The sequence below is a fragment of the Solanum pennellii genome, chromosome 10, assembly GCF_001406875.1.
Source record: "Solanum pennellii chromosome 10, SPENNV200".
Lineage (NCBI taxonomy): Eukaryota > Viridiplantae > Streptophyta > Magnoliopsida > Solanales > Solanaceae > Solanum > Solanum pennellii.
In genome coordinates, this window is record NC_028646.1 from 21947 (window position 1) to 40849 (window position 18903).

The 18903-nt window shown below is 33.3% G+C and overlaps 2 protein-coding genes and 1 non-coding gene across 3 annotated transcripts; all 3 read right to left on the minus strand.

Annotated features, from left to right (window-relative positions):
• Positions 1 to 6532: 6532 nt before the first annotated feature.
• Positions 6533 to 8400, minus strand: LOC107032371 (protein IQ-DOMAIN 14-like). Its single transcript, XM_015233965.2, has 5 exons — positions 8192 to 8400; positions 8018 to 8113; positions 7746 to 7949; positions 7545 to 7667; positions 6533 to 7460 (listed from the first exon to the last, which is right to left on the minus strand). The coding sequence occupies exons 1-5, from the start codon at positions 8282 to 8284 to the stop codon at positions 6783 to 6785; spliced, it is 1194 nt and encodes a 397-aa protein (XP_015089451.1). The 5' UTR covers positions 8285 to 8400; the 3' UTR covers positions 6533 to 6782.
• A 2957-nt stretch (positions 8401 to 11357) lies between these two features.
• On the minus strand, positions 11358 to 11430 carry TRNAV-UAC. The gene has a single exon. It is a non-coding gene; the product is annotated as a tRNA-Val (tRNA).
• A 207-nt stretch (positions 11431 to 11637) lies between these two features.
• LOC107001891 (NAC domain-containing protein 43) lies at positions 11638 to 12723 on the minus strand. The gene is made up of 2 exons (XM_015199844.2): positions 12528 to 12723; positions 11638 to 12452 (listed from the first exon to the last, which is right to left on the minus strand). The coding sequence occupies exons 1-2, from the start codon at positions 12709 to 12711 to the stop codon at positions 11776 to 11778; spliced, it is 861 nt and encodes a 286-aa protein (XP_015055330.1). The 5' UTR covers positions 12712 to 12723; the 3' UTR covers positions 11638 to 11775.
• Positions 12724 to 18903: the final 6180 nt, after the last annotated feature.

The window sequence follows — 18903 nt, forward strand, 5'->3', positions numbered from 1 at the left end:
CACACCATTTTTTGGGTGATCCAGATTCCGACGTCAAAAATACCAAATTTTTTTGTGGACGTCCTTCAAGAACTTGGCTATGCATCCAGTTGTCCATCACGGCCAATCCAACTCATTTTCAAGGTCAAACAAGCCCCGAAGCGAGCATACCCCAATTTCGACGATTTTCGTAAGCAATAGTAAACCATTTTTTAGGTGATCCGGATTTCGACGTCAAAAATGCCAATTTTTTTTGTGGACGTCCGTCAAGACCTTAGCTATGCATCTAGTTGGCCATCACGGCCAATCCAACTCATTTTGAAGGTCAAACGAGCCCCGAAGCGAGCAAACCCCTCATTTCGACGATTTTCGAGTGCTATAGCAAACCATTTTTTGGGTGATTAGGATTAAGACGTCAAAATTGCCAAAAAATTTTGAGGACGTCCGTCAATACTTTGGCTATGCAGCCAGTGGCCAACACGTCCAATCCAACTCATTTTGAAGGTCAAACGAGCCCCGAAGCGCGCATACACCCCTATTTAGATGATTTTCGTGTGCTAAACCAAACCATTTATAGGGTGATCCGGATTCCGATTTCAAAAATGCCAAACGTTTTTGTGGATGTGCGTCAAGACCTTGGCTATGCATCCAGTTGGCCCTCACGGCCAGTACGGCCAATTTTCAAAGTCAAACGAGCCTCAAAGCGCGCATACCCCCCATTTCGACGATTTTAGTGTGCTATAGCAAACGATTTTTTGGGTTATCCGGATTCCGACGTCAAAAATGCCAAATTTTTTTGTGGACGTCCGTCAAGACCTTGTCTATGCAGACGGTTGTCCATCAAGGCCAATCCAACTCATTTTGAAGGTCAAACGAGCCCCAAAGCGAGCATACCCCTCATTTCGACGATTTTCGTGTGCTATAGTAAACCATTTTTTGGATTATCATGATTTCGACGTCAAAAATGCCAAAAAATTTTGTGGACGTCTGTCATGACCTTGTCTATGCAGCCGGTTGGCCATCACGGCCAGTCCGACCCATTTTGAAGGTCAAACGAGCTCCGAAGCGAGCATACCCCTCGTTTCGACAATTTTCGTGTGCTATAGCAAACCATTTTTTGGGTGATCCGGATTAAGACGTCAAAAATTCCAAAACATTTTGTGGACGTTCGTCAAGACCTTGTCTATGCATCCAGTTGGCCATCACGGCCAGTTCAACCCATTTTCAAGGTCAAACGTGCCCCGAAGCGCATACCCCCCTATTTAGACGATTTTCGTGTGCTATAGCAAATCATTTTTAGGGTGATCCGGATTCCGACGTCAATAATGCCAATTTTTTTTGTGGACATCCGTCAAGACCTTGTATATGCAGCCGGTTGGCCCTCACGGCCAGTACGATCCATTTTGAAGGTCAAACGAGCCCCAAAGCGAGCATACCCCTCATTTTGACAATTTTCGTGTGCTATAGCAAACCATTTTTTGGGTGATCCGGATTAAGACGTCAAAAAGTCCAAAATTTTTTGTTGACATCCGTCAATACCTTGGATATGCAACCAGTTGTCCATCACGGCCAGTCCGACCCATTTTCAGGTCAAACGAGCCCCGACTATTTAGACGATTTTCGTGTGCTATAGCAAACCATTTATATAGGTGATCCGGATTCATATGTCAAAAATGCCAAATTTTTTTGTGGACGTGCGTCAAGACCTTGGCTATGCATCTAGTTGGCCCTCGCGGCCAGTTCGACCAATTTTCAAGGTCAAACGAACCTCAGAGCGCGCATACCCCACATTTCGACGATTTTCGTGTGCTAAAGCAAACCTTTTTTTGGATTGTCCGGATTCTGACGTCAATAATGCCAATTTTTTTTGTGGGCTTCCGTCAAGACCTTTTCTATGCAGCCAGTTGGCACTCACGGCCAGTCCGACCATTTTGAAGGTCAAACGAGCCCCGAAGCGAGCATACCCCTCATTTTGACGATTTTCGTGTGCTATAGCAAACCATTTTTTGGGTGATCCGAATTCCGACCTCAAAAATGTGTCCGTCAAGACCTTGTCTATGCAGCCAGTTGGCCCTCACGGCCAATCCAACTCATTTTCAAGGTCAAACGAGCCCTGAAGCGTGCATACCCCCCACTTCGACGATTTTTGTGTGCTATAGCGAACCATTTTTTCGGTAATCCAGATTCAAACGTCAAAAATGCTGAAATTTTTTGTGGAGTTCCGTCAACACCTTGGCTATGCAGCTGGTTGACCCTCACGGCCAATCCGACCCATTTTCAAGGTCAAACGATCCCCAAAGCGTGCATACCCCTCATTTCGATTATTTTTGTGTGCTATAGCACAGCATTTTTTTGGTGATCTAGATTCTGACGTCAATAATGCCAAAAGTTTTGTGGACGTCCATCAAGACATTGGCTATGAAAACAGTTGGTCATCACGGCCAGTCCGATCCATTTTCATGGTCAAACGAGCCCCAAAGCGCGCATACCCCCTGTTTTAACGATTATCGTGTGCTATAGCTCACCATCTTTTTTGGTCATTCGGATTTCCGACGTCAAAAATGCCGAAGTTTATCATGGACAACCATTAATACATTGGCTATGTAGCTGATTGGCCTCATGGCCATGCCGGCCCATTTTCAAGGTGATACAAGCCACGAAAAGCGCATACTGTAACACTTCAAAAATCCAAGATTTGTCGTAAATCCTAGCATAGGTGTCATAAAGTCTAGAAGGAATATGGGTCATTTAGGAAGTTTAGAAACCAAAACGTCCAAGAACGTCCATGATGTTCAGAAGTTGGTTCAAAGAGGTACTAGTGTGCCTTAGCCTATTTGACTAGCTTTTAAGAGTGGAAATTAATGAAATTTGGTGAAAATGTGGGTGACACGTGTTAGAGATGTTTCATGGTCGAAACGTCCGAATACAACTCCCCAAGGACCAACCAAGGGCCCTTTAGGAGGACCCCTGCAGGTTGAGGCAACACTGCTTGGGCAGTGTGCATCGACGAGGCGAACGACGGTTCGTGTGTGGACTAACGAGGAGTCGATGCCACCGTCGTGCCACACTTAGCCAACATGGGAAGGCCCTCGCCTGCACAAGTGTCTGACCAAGAAGACGATTGTGTAGGACGGAGGGTGACCAACCGTCGACTCACAGACGGCTCGTCGACGGGGTTCCATCTGTGAGGGTCATGATTTTCCTGCATGTTTTAATGTTGGTTTGTTTAATTAGTTAAGGGGTTAGGTGGTTAATTAGGGGATTAAGGGGGCCTAATTAAGTTAGTTAACCTCCCATATAAAGTCCCCAACCCCATTAAACTAATTAGAACTTCTAAAACAATTCCTCTTCCTTCTCTCTTCTTTCTCTCTCTATTTGGAAGCCACCATTGAAGACAAGCTAGGGGGAGGATTTGGGGGATTGAAAGGGACGATTTCACCATCAAATCTTCATCAAATGTTAAGGTATGAGATCTAATTCACCTTTGAGACTCTTTCATCAAAGCGTTCCTTCAAAATGGATTTCAAAAGTTGAGTTTTCATGTGGGTTTCATCCAATTACGAAATTGATGTTGTGAACTGAGTTGTTTATGTTTTCTTTAGGTTATAATGGATAGATTAACATGTATTTTAACTTGATTATGGTAATTGGTGATGGTTTAACCTAAATTGAAGAACATGATCCTTAACCCCTAACCCTAGGTTGTGATCTTGACCTATATTGTATTATGATCATTCAATTGACTTGGTTATTGATTAAATTAGTATCTTATGGTGTTACTATGAATAAATTAAGATGAGTTATAGGTCTACCATGCTAGTTCTTGAGATGTGATTTAGGTTATGGAGTGTATTGTGAAGTTGACCTAATTATCTTGTCTTAAACTATGATCTTGTGTTATAGTGATGCAATTGGCCTTGTTATCTTATTGGTTATCATTTTATGATGATGTTACTCCCCTAATTGGGTTGATTTATGGGTTTATGGTAAGACTTTTGTCATGAAGGCTTCGTAAGTCTTAGAATCTCTATCTTTACTTCCAATTGTGAATAATTGTGGTTAAGTCATGGTGTTATATTGGAGTATGCCTTATATTAGGATGATAGGGTGGTATAATGTTGAATTGAAATATTTTTATTATGGTTGTGAGGTTGATTAAGATGTAAATTCTATAAGGATGGTGATGACTATCAAAATGCATTATTATGATATGAAATGCTAATGTGTTAACCTCACTTATATGAATTGTGATGAAAGGACTTATACTCATGCGATTCTTATTGAGATATTGATGATGATGATTATAAAAGGGGTAGACCCTATGACCTAAACTAAGCTATGATTGATAATTAAGGGTTTAAAGACGTTTCAAAAAGGGACTCTAGCTTAGCACCAAGTGAACTAGATTGAGGAGTGTCCCTTCCCACATAGGGAAGGTAGGAGCACTAAATTACTCTTGAGATTGGAGACTATAATGCATGGAGCATAAAGAGGGTCCCAATTATATCTCCTAGTTCTTGAACTATGTTGCCCTCATAGGAATACTAGGTAGTGGATCCACGTAGTTACTATGTTTTATGTTTTGGTATTACTTTGGCAAGTAGTCCGTCTTCTTTCGGTGTTGGGTTTTTTGACACCGGGTTCCATAGTAGCTCATGTGGTTTATGTTAGTTAGGGCAAGATGTTCCCAAAAGGTAAAATGAAATAAAGGATTTGAACTCTAACTAGGATAACCTAGGGGTCTACCTTAGTCTAGGTAGGGGTATGGGACTCTACCTATGCATTGCACTAGTTAGCCTTAAGGGGAGTCTTAGGAGGATGTTCTGATATATGTTTATGTTATGATGATATATGATATGTACATGATGAACTTGCACATTCTTGATACTATATGTTGATTAGTTCACTTATGCGTATGTGTTGGGTTATGTTGTTAAAATAAGATGGAATGTATATCTAAAAGTTATTATGTGAAGTTGGATATTTGGTTATGGTTTCTTGTTGAGGCTACTTGATTGAGTAAGGTTATGGGGCTTTGCTTGGTCATTGCACTTGTTGACTTGATAAGGATTCATGAGTAGTTGTCTTGCTTATTATGATACAATTGACTCTTAGCCATGCTTGTGATGTTACTCCTTGATGATAGGGTTGTAGTAAATCATGGGTTCAAGTATGTTGGGATACATATTATTTGTTTGAGTAAGTAAGCATGTTTGGTTGATTGGTATGACTTGCTTGATTTTGCATTAGACTTCTAAAAGGGTAAAATGGCATGTTTTGACTAAATGTCCCTTTTTAGCATGTTTTGCTCTTATATGTGCATATGGTCTCATACTTAGTACATATGGAGTACTAACCCCATTTTCTTCCTTTTTCCCAAACATTTTAGGTTCGGGTCGTTGAAGTGTTTTGGAAGGCGACGTGAAGAAGGCTTGGACTTTTTGATCATTCGAGTAGGGGTAGGTCCTCATTGTCCGAGGGCGATGCCAATATCGAGCTTATGTTGTTGTTTTAGCCTTAAGACTCTTGTGTTCTATCTCTTTTTATTTGAGTATGTTTTGTATAAGCCTATATGTGGCTTCTTTACATTGATGTAGGGCTATGCCCTAATTGCTATGATCTTTAGATGGAATGAGATTAAGACAATCACTGAGACTATATTCTATCTTATGTATATATGTATGTGCAATAAAAGTAGAAGGTTATGTAACCTTCCTATACGAAAGGTCTATGTATACTCGATATACATATATATATTATGTGTGTGTAGAGGTCTATGTAAACCTCCAAGTAGAAGTAATAAAAGTTTTTAAATATTCTTCTAAATTCGATTTATGAATGTGATGATGTAAGCTAAGAGGCTATTCATAGTCCTATGAGAGGACGACGACGCCGGTTACGTCTAGGGGGTAAACCCGGATGTGACAATCCCCTGTTTTGCCGATTATCATGTGCTATAGTTCACCATCTTTGTTGGTCATCCGTATTTCCGACATCAAAAATGCCGAAATTTCTCATGGATGTCCATTAAGACCTTGGCTCTGGATCCGGTTAGCCCTCACGGCCATGCCGGCTCATTTTAAAGGTCAAATGAGTCTTGTCTAAAGAAAATCATTTCACTCTTGTTATTTCAAGATATTGTTGTAAGCCATAAGTGGCATTTATACATTTGTGTAAGGGTTATGCGCATATTGTTCTATTCCGTTTAGATGGTTTAATATGAGACATCCCTATTAAGACTATATTGAGTATACTATATATATGTGAAATAAAAGTAGAAGACTAAGTAAGCTTCTTAGTGTGAGGTATAAGTAAACCTCATGAAGAATATGTAGATGAAAAGTTTTAATTTTCCTCACTTTTTAGCCTGTGAATGTGATGACGAATGCTAAGAGGCTAGTCTTAGTCCTCTCCGAGGACGACGACGCCGGTTACTTCTAGGGGGTGCTCCCCGGATGTGACAGTATTATGAATAAACACATGTAAGTAGTGATCACATCAAAGTTAGCACTATAGCATTGAGGGCACGTGAAAATTCAGATAGTCGTAAAAATTCAAATAGTTAACCAACTGAGTTGTTAAAATCCTTAAGTGTTGTTTCACTAAATAATGCTTGCAGAACTAGTTACAATAGGTTTGACCAACACATCAATGGGTTCAAATACATTACAAGTTAGGAGGAAATCTCAAGGGAGCAAGGAATGTAAAAAATAACACTCCAAACAAACAAACAAGAAAAAGGCAGTACAGTTACAATATGCATTAGCATGTACATTATTGATCACCTTATTTTTTCCGTTTGGTCATCTTAAATACCTTCGGAAATCGCTAGTTGAGGATGGAGAGATCTCGCCACCAATACTCTCCGTGTAACACGAAGAATAGTTAGACTGTTGTTCATATCCGAAATGTACTCCACTAAGGCTCTTAAAGCTTGGACTCCTAAGACTGTGTCCATAGGCTGATGGGACATTCCCATAACGGTCAGGGACAGGGAAATAAAGTCGTTTCTTAGCTGATCCAGCTCGATCCCTCTCTGGAGTCGATGGTCTCTGTCGTGGGGCACTTTGTGAACGAATTCTTGCCAAAGCAGACTCGGTAGCAGCCATGTAGTTAGGAATTGCTGCTGCACTAGAAGTTAGTCTATTAGGTTGGTATGAGAAGTAGTTATTATTAGGCCTCAGGCTTGGAGTTTGAGATTTTTTGTCATGTCTTGGACTAGCAGAGCGTACTTGAATAGGTCTTGTTGATTTGGATGGAGAAGGTGTAACGGGGAATGTATGAAGGGGTGAAGTTGGTCGTTGGTGTTGATGTTGTCGTTGGTGTAATCTTGTTATTAAATTACGTTGTGATGTATCCATTTCGACAGGATAAGTTGATGCTCTGCCTCTACTACTACTGTCCCATGATTTTGCAGCCGCCCTTTTTTCTCCAAAATCCGCATCACTTCCTATCGAGGAATTTCTGCCACTTCTCCTTGTCTGTCATGCATAAGAAAACTAATTAATTGCTTGCAAAGTAAGTAGTCATTACAAGATGCATGGAAATTAAGGAGAGATGGAAACCTGTTGAGAAAAGGGGGTCCCTTGGCATTTCATGACAGCAGCTTCTTTTCTCTTTTGCAGCATTGCTTTTACCTCTTCAATAGTATGAGGCCTTTCATCCCAATCATCAGGAATAGTGCTTGACTGGTACATGGTATATACAAAATAGATAATCGATGCGACGTACGTAGCTCGCTATATAATTAACAAAATTGCACTTACCATATGTTGGTGGGAGGTAGTGGTGTCTGATTTTCTACTTGCTTGCTCCGATTGCCTAAATCGCTGGTCCAATACCCGTGCTTGAACTCTAACAAGAGCTTGCATGCATTTGAGAGTCATCTTGGCTTGTTTCCTAACATTGTGACCTCTCACTAAAGCTTGCAATTTCACTAGACCTTTTAGTGCTTTTAGAGCCCTTCTTGCCTTGATAGTTCATCACAACAAATCATTAGCAATTCTTGGCTCAAGATTAAAGAATATATATGACTCACCAAATATCCCCTGAAAGCTGTTTGAATAATAGTGGCAGCCTGAGCTGCAGCATTATGATTAGTAGTATGCTGCTGCTTCCTTTGATTTTCCTTCTTCTGAAAACAAAACACACAAGAAGATGGATGGATATATTAGTTTGTAAAAACATAGATTATAATTAGCTAGTGCCTTGCCTTTTCTTCCTCATTAATTTGCTTCTTCGATCTAAAAGCTCTCTTAACAGCACTTAACCAAGAAGAAGATGATCCTTTTTTGTTATTTCCCATAGAATTAATGTACTCAAACTGAGAGAGACATTTTTAGTGTGAATGGGTGAGTGGGTGGTGTCAGCCAGCACCTTTGAACGCAACATTATTTATTACTCCACTTTTATTTAAACATACAAGAGTTGACAGAGACAACTACTACTCTCTCTCTCTCTCTCTTCAATGTTTTCAGATCTAGGATAAAATAAATAACTCACTCAATATTTTTCTGATTATATATATAATAACATATCTAATTCTAAATTAGACCATACTCAAATGTTTACTAACTTTCTATCTTAAATCTCCTTCTCCTTACCCTACTATCCAGAATCATCCACTCGATAAGTTATAGGTGTATGCAATATGTATAACTAATTACCTTTCCCAAATACTTTTTCGGTCAATTTTTATCTCACCCCATGGCCCATATCGATTATAGTCAAACCTCTCACACATTATCCTCTCTTCACATACATGAACCATATCAATCTCACTTTTCTCATCTTGTTAACCACGAAAGTTACTCTTACCTTATCCCAAATATTCATGTCTTATCTTATCTCTCCTAGTATGTCAATACATTCATCTCAATATCCACATATTTTGCGTGCAAACACATTGGCCCCATATGACATACACTACAATAAAAAATGTTTTTAGCGGCAATAAATATGCACCTTAATTAACAAAGAGTACTAAAGTTTTTATCGATATTAGTTAATTGTCATTGCATCCAATGTTACCATAACTTTTAAAGATTTTTGCAAAATGTCAAATGTCCTCTAAAAAAATCATTTTTAGCAACAATCAAGCTATTGACGTTAATTAATTATCATTTTAAAAAAAATTAAATAGTGATATATGCTCTGACATATTATTTTTCTAAGATCTTTTTAAAATAGCACTCTTTTATATTTTTAGCAATTCTTTAATTTCTAACATTAATATTTTATATAATATGTTTAAGATTACAACATTCAAAAAAAATTGACCAAACATAATTTATTTATCAAAAATATTTTTCAAACGAATTAATTAAATACAAAACAACCTTTTTTCAAAAAACTATTTTCATAAGATACTTCTAAAAGTAAATAACTTTTAGCAGCAATGTCAAATGGTCTCTAATTCATCCTAGTGGATGCAGCTTTCACTCTTCTTATTTATTTCCGTCTTGATTACCTCTCATGGTGTCACATGATGCCACCATTCACTGAAGCATTTTTTTAGTTATTTTTTTTGTTACTTTTATTTATTTATCTTTTATTTATTTCTGTTACATCTTTCTTTTTTTCTGCATTCTGATTCAGATATGTTTCTTTTTATTTTCTTAATGAAGAGTTCTGTTGATGACATACAAGAATGGCAATTTCCTCACAAATTTAATTTACGCATGCTGAGTATAGAAGAGGTTTGATAGTGCACATGTAAAAAGTCTTCACTCATTTTTAGTATACGTAGTATTTAAATATTTTAACTTATAAAATAATTATTAAGCTTACACTTAATAGAGACACCAAGCAAAAAAAATATATTACTATTACGAATAACTATCAAAAATTCAGAACAATTGTATGGATAGTACAAGAATCTAATTATTCCTTCTACTTCATTATTATGCAACAATGTTTTTATTTTGGCATGTTAAAAAAAAGATAATTTTATATATAAGAAATTAATTTAACGTTGAACTCTCATTTTACTAGTAATAATTATATATAATTTTATAACTAAAACAAATTTATGATATATTTTAAAAGTCATAAATTTTGACAGACATTTTTCTTTTTAATTTTTGTGTTCAAGACTACCGTCAATAATATTACTTGAAAGAAATATTTTATAATCAAACCTATTTATGATTGTCATTCTTTATAACATGTAATAACATCTTACTATAACAATTAAATTTTTTTTTAGAATAATAAACAGAAGATTATATTACTATATATATATAACACTAACAAATTAGAACAAACTATGAGCATCCAACCTCCCTCCCACCTTTAGGTAGGGTGGAAGAAACTTTAAAATGGACTTTAATATAATATACTCTTCTTTTTTTTTATATGTCATAAAATCAATGCATAAATTATAATATTCTTTTTTGTGTGTGTGAATTATTAGTCTTGAAAATATATATTTGACGAAGATAGAAAAATTAAGTAAATAATTTATGTTAATTGATCAAATTAATTAATTAAAATAAACTAATTCATATTCATTAATCGAAAAATTAACTTCAAAAAGAATTTAATAAGGATAGAATAGTAAACAAAATTAATTACTTAACAAGGAAGTAGGTGGTTATATTGTATATTTAGTATAAGATGGTTATAAAAAGGTTTAACTATTCCTCCGATAAATATAAAATGCAAGCACGCATATCCACGTTGTATTGGAATTTTATGAAGTCAAAAGTACAACTGTACTATTGAAGATTGGTCAAAGTTCAAACTGTTTTTTTGATTTAAAAATTTCAAATTGGTATGGCATATTACACTATTTGAGATTCTTGTTATCTGTGAATGAAGTGCCATGCTCATGTTATTTACATATTTTCTTGTTATTATTATTTGGTTTTCACTAACTCTACAGAAAGAGGGGTGGATAAAAAAGTTGGGCTCCAATCCTTTGTGATCCAAACTAAGGCTGGAGAGTGGGCCTGGAAAAGCCCAATTCTGCCCCAAAATGGTTGTTCCTTAATTAATTGTTGTTGCTAATTCAAAACCCAAACACAAGAGCCTATTAATTAATGTAGTCATTCAAGACAAGTATGTATGTAGTGCTCAATTTATGATCCAAACAAGCACATGGGTGTTTCTAAAATCATCTAGTTGACGTTACCACAACATTGTTATATATATATATATTTAGAGCTATTGCTATATAATCAATATCTCCCTGATCCTCTTGTCATCTTTTCACCATCAAATGGAAAATTCGTAACAAAAACGATAATCAAAATATATATAGTGATTGAACAGAATATAAAACAATAAAAAAGAAAACAGGAAGATATACTTTATATATAGTGATTGAACAGAATATAAAACAATAAAAAAGAAAACAGGAAGATATACTTCATAAATGTTGCTGCCCAGGATCGAACTGGGGACCTTTAGTGTGTAAGACTAACGTGATAACCACTACACCACAGCAACTTATATGCTTTGGTACTAACTAGGTTTTCTATATACGTCTGTGTTTGCTACGTCAAGAGCACTGTACGTAATCTTGCCACACAGACTATAGCATGGCAAGGATTTGGGGGTGAGGATTAAGGATATAATAAATATAAAATGTCACTTATAAAAATTTATTTTTCTAGAAAAAAAAATAATATTTTTATTTAACACAAACATGGAAAGTGACTTATAAAAAGGCACTCCCTTTAATTATGTAAAAAGAGTGTTACTACATGATTAATTAGATAAAAAGGAAAAAGAAAACATATATAATTTCATGATTAAACCTTTTGACTTTAATACACAAGAGATGAAGTATCCTCATGAAATGATTCCATTAGAGACGTGGCATAAGGAGTCATTATTAGTTGATGAAAGAGTTGGAGAACTCCAAAGATAATCCTCATGATTCGTAGTATTGACGATGTATTGGTGGTGTTCATAATTATCATTAATTGTTTGTCCATTAAGATGTGAAGCTACAAGACGATCAACGGCAATCCAATTATTCAATCCCCCTTCACATGAATTTGGATGGGTATCTAGGTTTGGAAGTTGCATGTTATGGTTTTCTTCCTTGCATCTCGTCATGTAATGGAGTAGTTGTTCTAAGGGTCCTTCTTCATCATGATGAATATCAATATTATTATTAGGAGGATGATGAGTGTCGAATGATTTGACATTGACATGATGATTTTTCTTCTTGAATATGCGACAAATAACCCAACCTTCTTCTTCGGCAATATGATCATCAAATCTGTACTCATGCATAATCCAATCAGATTTTTGACCATGAGGTGCTCTACCTTTGTAAAAAACAAGTGTCTTCCTCATACCAATCCTTCGACAATTTGAATATATCACTTTGTCACGCCCCGTAGCTTTCCAAAATCCAGCAGCCGTTGCTCTATTTGTCCTTGTACCCGTTGGATACTTTTTGTCTTTGTGACTAAAGAAATACCAATCATTTTGTGGAGTTGATCCAATTTTACACTTGTCTACACAAAAATTAAATATATTATTACCTTAAATATATATGTACAAAAAAAATTTAATAAAAAAAAAAAACAAACCTTGAATATCCCAAGGCTCAAGCTTATTGAGATCAACTTCTTGGATTACATCCAAATCAATCTTCTCATTTGCAACTTTCTTCTTCAAGTAATATTGTAATAGCTCCTCTTCTGTTGGATGAAATCTAAACCCTGGTGGGACTTGAGATTGTCCATTTACAGAAATACTCATTTCCTCTGGCATAATAACATTAAGAGTGGAGAGAGCAACTTATATAAGTCAAGGAAAAAAAATAAATATGGTAATTTTTTAAAAATAAATAAATAAATAAATAATGTTGGAATGTCATTTTATGTAGTTATGGTGGGGGCAATTTTTACTATGCATAGAGAAGAGCAAGCCACCTGCATAGAAAAAGAGAGATTACTGGTATGGCCCAGAAATAGGTACAATATGTGGGATGCCACAAAGAAAGAAAGTAACAAAAAGTACCACTATATATATAAATGTTGTTAATTAGTTAGAGACTGCTAGTTTAGTGTGGTACTAGAGTCTTATAGGCTATACTTCTATTAAGGGAAAGGCTAATGTGAATTAGATTATTATATATAGAATAACAAATTAGACATAAAAAATAAATACTTTAAAAAAAGCCTAACAAACAAAAATTATTGAATTTATTTAAATTCTTGTAAGTTGAAGTTTAGAGTTGTGAATGCAAAACATATATATACATATCGAAATTGAATTTACTTTTTCTAAATATGATAAATACTCTCCACCCCTCCCCCTCCAATTTCAAAGAATAGTAAAGTTACTCAACCAAACTAATTCATCTCAAACATACCATCCAATGTGTTCTAAAATACTAACATCTCAAAATAAATAATTACATATCACACGTCGTAAAAAATAGTTATTAATTCAATGTACTTTTTCTTTAAAAAAAACATGAAATATAATTCAAATAGGATCATTTTTATAAAAATAAAAAAGCGTAAAACTGAAATAAATAAATATATATGATAAAAATGAAAACAATTTGTTTTGGATATTTTCTAAGTTCCAAATACAATTTGACCAAATTCTCATTTTTAAATTAAAAAAGAAAAACTGCCAAGAAAAAAGAGAATGATTCCCATGACCAAAATAAATATTTCATAACTATTTCACTTATTAAAAATGCACTAACTGTTAAAAAAGAAATAATAGGTGCATTACTTTTTTTTTATAATGATAAAAGAAAAAATCAAAAACAGAAAAGAAGAAGAATGTGAAATGAACATTATGATAATTGGAGTTTTGGACGCACTGAGCTTTCACAAGGCCCTTTGAGATCTGTTAGAGGAAAGATAGTAATACTGATAGGATGGAGATAGTTGGATGGTATTGATTGATCTAGGTTCAAATTTTGTGTCGATTTCATATAAATTTGATATTTTAAAAGTAATATATATATATATATATATATAATTTTGAAAAAATTAAGTCCATGTCCCTAGTAGCAAAGTAATTTTATAATAGTACTCTGTTATAATCAAATACCCCAAACTAATTACAATTAATATCTCATAATTAATATTTTCCCGCACTATGACCGCAGACATGAGATTTTCCTTCCTTCAACAATAGAAAAAAGAAAAAGTGTACACTCTTTATTAATTCTTTTTTTTCTCAATTCTTTTTTTTTACCATTCAAATTAACTTTCGATAGCAAAATAGTATAATTTTAGCAAACTTCTAAAAATTTAATTGATAATAGTGATAACTTTCAATTATATTTGAAATTCAATCAATTAAAAATTAGATTTAAAAATATTACTAAAATGTAACTGACCTTAAACGATAGCTCAACTATCAATATCAAATGATGTCATTATAATATCCTAAGTTATTCGAGGATACGTGATGATATTATCGCATTATATTCATATATTATCATTATATTAAACTGATGTAATTGAGTAACGATTGTTATTTCACGAAATCAAATTTCAATCTTTAATGTGAAACTTTTAAATCCTTAATGATACGATGATATCATAAAATATATTGTTATTATATCATTGAAGAACAATCATATATTTGGAAAAATTGCACAAACATAGAGAGAAAGCGAGAAAGAGGAAGAGAGAGAGAGTGATGGTATGATAAAGATTTTTCAAAGTCTCAGTCGATGGTACATGAAATGATACCACCAGTCCAGCACAGTATTAATGTTAAAATGATATAATTTAGAAACAATCACTGTTTCACCAAGTTAATCCTTAATTGTTAGTGAGGCGCTTCTAAAATCTTCAATGATATCATAACAATATATTATATAACACAAAATTATCCAAATACTAAATAATATTATCATAACATAAATATTCTGTGATGATATCATAAAAAATTTTCTAAGTCATTCGATAGTACGTAAATAATACTATCACAATGTATTCAAACAAAGTAAAGGCAGATTGGGCCTAGGTTAGGAAGGGTGTACCGCCGAGTAACTATTTGGGCTAACAGGACATAAAACGAGTTAATTGAGAATAGCCTAATAGGCCGTGAGTGGCTAATTAATTCGCTTTTTGTGTCCAAAAAGTGCAATTTTCCCCCTATAATTTTCTCTTCTCCGCTTAGTATTTTACCACTATCAAACTTTCCATCATTACTATCTTGTTCACTAAAAAAATGAAATTTGTCACTATTCTCTAAGAACATTTGAAATATTTTTAAATGAAAAATTTAAGTTTAAGAAAAAAGGTCATTCGCTAAAATAAAAAATAAAAATTCATCCCACCTCATCCTCCATTCGATCTTCTTTTCCATCGATTACCCCATTTTCTCTTCGTGGTGATGATATGAATAAATATGAATTTTTTAAAAAAGAAATTTTATGAAAGAAACTTTTTGACAAGTATGTGGAGTTTGTTTGGACGGGAGGACAGGCTAGGTAGGTGGGGTTTTGGGGTTTATAACATATAATTTTTTTTTCTTTTTTTTCTTCATAATTCATTTTTATTATATTATTTTGTATCAAATAGTCATGTATCTTTATTTAATTCGTTATATTAGTAATGATAAATGATGTGTTACACACTCTTTAATTAATCTTAAAAATAAATAAATTTAATATTAAAAGTCAAATGATCAAATTAAAATCTTAAATCCGTTCTCTTGAAACACACAACTCCCCCACTTATTTTTCTCGTCATTTTTAAGGTCCCATAATAAAGTAGTGAGTCTTTACTATTTTCCATTATAGGCCTTCTCATTAAAGGAGTAACCATATTTGAAAACTGAACTACCAAAATCCAAGGAAATGAAATACTCTCATAAACAAGGCCCTTCTTTTTCTTCTTTCCTTTGTTTTTTAAAAAAAACAAAAACAAAAATTGGGATAGGAAAAGTGTATTATAGGGAATCGAACCTTCACAAACAAGGTGAAATCTACTAAATTTTATTGTTGTCTCTTATTCTCTATGTTTGTAAACGTTTTTCAAGTTTTTAGTATGTGATAATCAAGACAAATTCTAATAATAGAATTTTGAATTATATATATAATATGTGTAATGTGTTGAGTCCCACATCACATGCAGAACACGTTTCTTTTCTTTTACATTTTTTGCTGTTGTATATGAATTCTACCTCCTCTTCTTATTGGATAAATTAATTGTGACACCCTACCATGCAAATCAATACAAAATTCAGTAAGATTTAAGAATAATCAACTTGATGAAAAGATTTGTTTCCTCTAATTTTCAAAATCTGATTTTTATGACAAGTACTTTTCACAAAGAAGTAGCATCGGGGAATAATATTTTATATTTAGACAATCATTTTGAAAAATACTTTGCAATATGATCAACAACAATTTATGTCTAATCAAGATATTAAAAGTGTTTATAGAGAAAAAAAATTCCTTTTACATTCTGAAAAGCAACTACTACTGTTACTCAATATACTTGTGTTTTTTCTAAAAGCTTTTGATCAAACAACTTAATTCTCTAAAACAACGATCGATAAAACACTTATTCTTAATTCACTAAAAAGTTGATAAAAACTTCAACATTTAATTTGTAGATTCTTCAACTTGAAAATCTGAAGAGTAGTTCGAGAGCTATAGTATGTGAAGGGCGCAGATTTTTGTCTTCTCTCTGTGCTTCCAGAACTAAACATAGTTTCAACAAGCAATAAGACATGTATACAAATGAATTTATCATACTAAACTACAATGCTTTTAACGGCAATAAATATATATATTAATAAAGAGTACTAAAATCTTTAATTTATCAGCATTAGTTAATTGTCATTGGATTCAATGTCGCTATAGATTTTAGAGACATTTACAATAAATGTTAATTACCTCGAAAAAATATATTTAGCAATAACTAAGTTATTACCATTAATTTATCATCGATAAAAATCATTTTGATGAAAAGCATACAATGTACTCAACTCTTTAGCTAAATATGGCCATACATTTAAAAATCCACAAATTTTTGGGAGCTATTTATATGGATCATACCAAGCTTCCCACACCCACTCATGCACTCTTTAATTAGAATATACTTAATTAATGCACTACCCTTTTGATAGAATTTAACAGTTAGAAAAATACAACTTTAAATAAAATAAGAATGACAAAATTGAATTTAATGTACTAACACAAAATAGCACATATAGAAAAAGGAAAATCCTTTCATTAGCAGTGGGTCATGCAGAAGTTAAATTATTTATGTGAGTGTTTAGCATGATTACTACGGAGTTTAATAATCTAAGTTTAGCTTAAACTTTGTAGGCCAAAGATGTAACACACTAACAGATCGATGAATAAAGTGGAGCATATGATTGATCTATATACCTATAAGTTCTATTGGGAAAATTTCACGTGTAAATGCATTTTTGAGTGATCTTCCATTCACATAGCAGATGTATATATTGGTAGGTACAATTTAAAATTTATGAATTTCAAAATTTAAAAATGTAATTACTTCATCAAAATTTATCCTAGTCTGACATTAATTAAGGGTGGCATAATCAGCAACTGTAGGAATACTCCTATTCTGAGGCAGTGTTTATTTTTTGCCCCTAAAATTTGTTCCCTTCACCACTGTCGCAACTTAGCAACCCAAGTAGATATAGAGAACAAAATTGGGTGTCAACCAACACTTCAAATAATGAAAATGCGAAAAAAAAAATACCCCTAATATTAAAATACCTTGAGAAGTTTATACAACCAGATAAGATACATCACGTTACATGTAAAAATGACTTATTATCATTTATAACGACACACATCTAATTATTTGAAAATTGCCGACTAAAAAAGAAGTATAAATTGCGTAGAAAAATGTCATTTATATTAGTAGCACTACAACATTTTGAAGCAACTTTAATCCTTTTTCTTCTTCAGGTTCTTTTTTCCCAAATAAGAAGCAGCAAACGACTTTTCTAGTTAGTTATGTTGAACCAATTACAAGAAGTTTATGGTTTTGCTCGATATTTTCTCCGTCTCATATTAATTGATCATTTTTTATTTTGTAAAATGCTTAAAAAATCATAAATAAGAAGATAATTTTACTAATTCACTCCTTAAAAATTTCATGAGAATTTTACAAATAAATATGAACACTTTCAAAAAGAATTAATTGCAAAGGTAATGTAATTTTTTCTAATTAATGTGTTCTTGATTCAGTAAGATCACAACTAATATAGAACAATTATTTTTAATATAATGATCAACTAATATGAGATGGAGGGAGTAATAGAAGAGATCAAAATGTAGACATTTCAATTTTTGGCTAAACATTATCTTCTGGTTAAAATGCATTTGTTTGGTAAGGGAAGTTATGTAGGTCCAAATAATCAATTGCCTTTAAATTCATTCTTGAAAAAAGACGTATTTTCCAACTTCCAATACTTGGGATGTTATCATTAGTTATGTTAAAATAGCAAGTTTTTTGGTAGGTTTTTTTCCTACATTAATTTGGTCTAATCCTCTCTATTTCATATAAGTTAAAAACAAAACCAAAGTTGTGAAAGATGAGATTAACCTTTATACATTTATAGTCAATGGCAAAACTAAAGGAATTCTATTGAGATCAATGCTCTTTGGAAATTAGAATTGTATATTCTCTCCGTCTTATATTAGTTTGATCAAAAAAAATTTATATGCATATTAAGAAATAATTATTAATGTGAGATCAAAACTATACTCCCTCAGTCCCATATCAGTAACCCGTACAAAAGAAAGGAGATAAATTAATACTATAAGTTAAAATATGTTATCGGATAAAATTTTCGTATATGTATATTACAATTTAATTAATCTGTGACCCAAAGAGCATTGAAGTGTCACAAACGTGAATAATGAGATTTTTATACTATATATTTGCCCAACAAAACAACAACAATTATATATATATATATATATATATATATATA

Bases quoted from the DNA above. Each gene is read 5' to 3' on its own strand.
- LOC107032371 (XM_015233965.2), bottom strand. From the start codon at position 8,284: ATGGGAAATAACAAAAAAGGATCATCTTCTTCTTGGTTAAGTGCTGTT. The intron at 7,950-8,017 runs GTGAGTCATATA...TGAACTATCAAG, and splicing joins CAGCTTTCAGGGGATATTTG to GCAAGAAGGGCTCTAAAAGC. The intron at 7,461-7,544 runs GTTTCCATCTCT...TATGCATGACAG, and splicing joins GGACCCCCTTTTCTCAACAG to ACAAGGAGAAGTGGCAGAAA.
- LOC107001891 (XM_015199844.2), bottom strand. From the start codon at position 12,711: ATGCCAGAGGAAATGAGTATTTCTGTAAATGGACAATCTCAAGTCCCA. The intron at 12,453-12,527 runs GTTTGTTTTTTT...ATTTTTGTGTAG, and splicing joins TGAGCCTTGGGATATTCAAG to ACAAGTGTAAAATTGGATCA.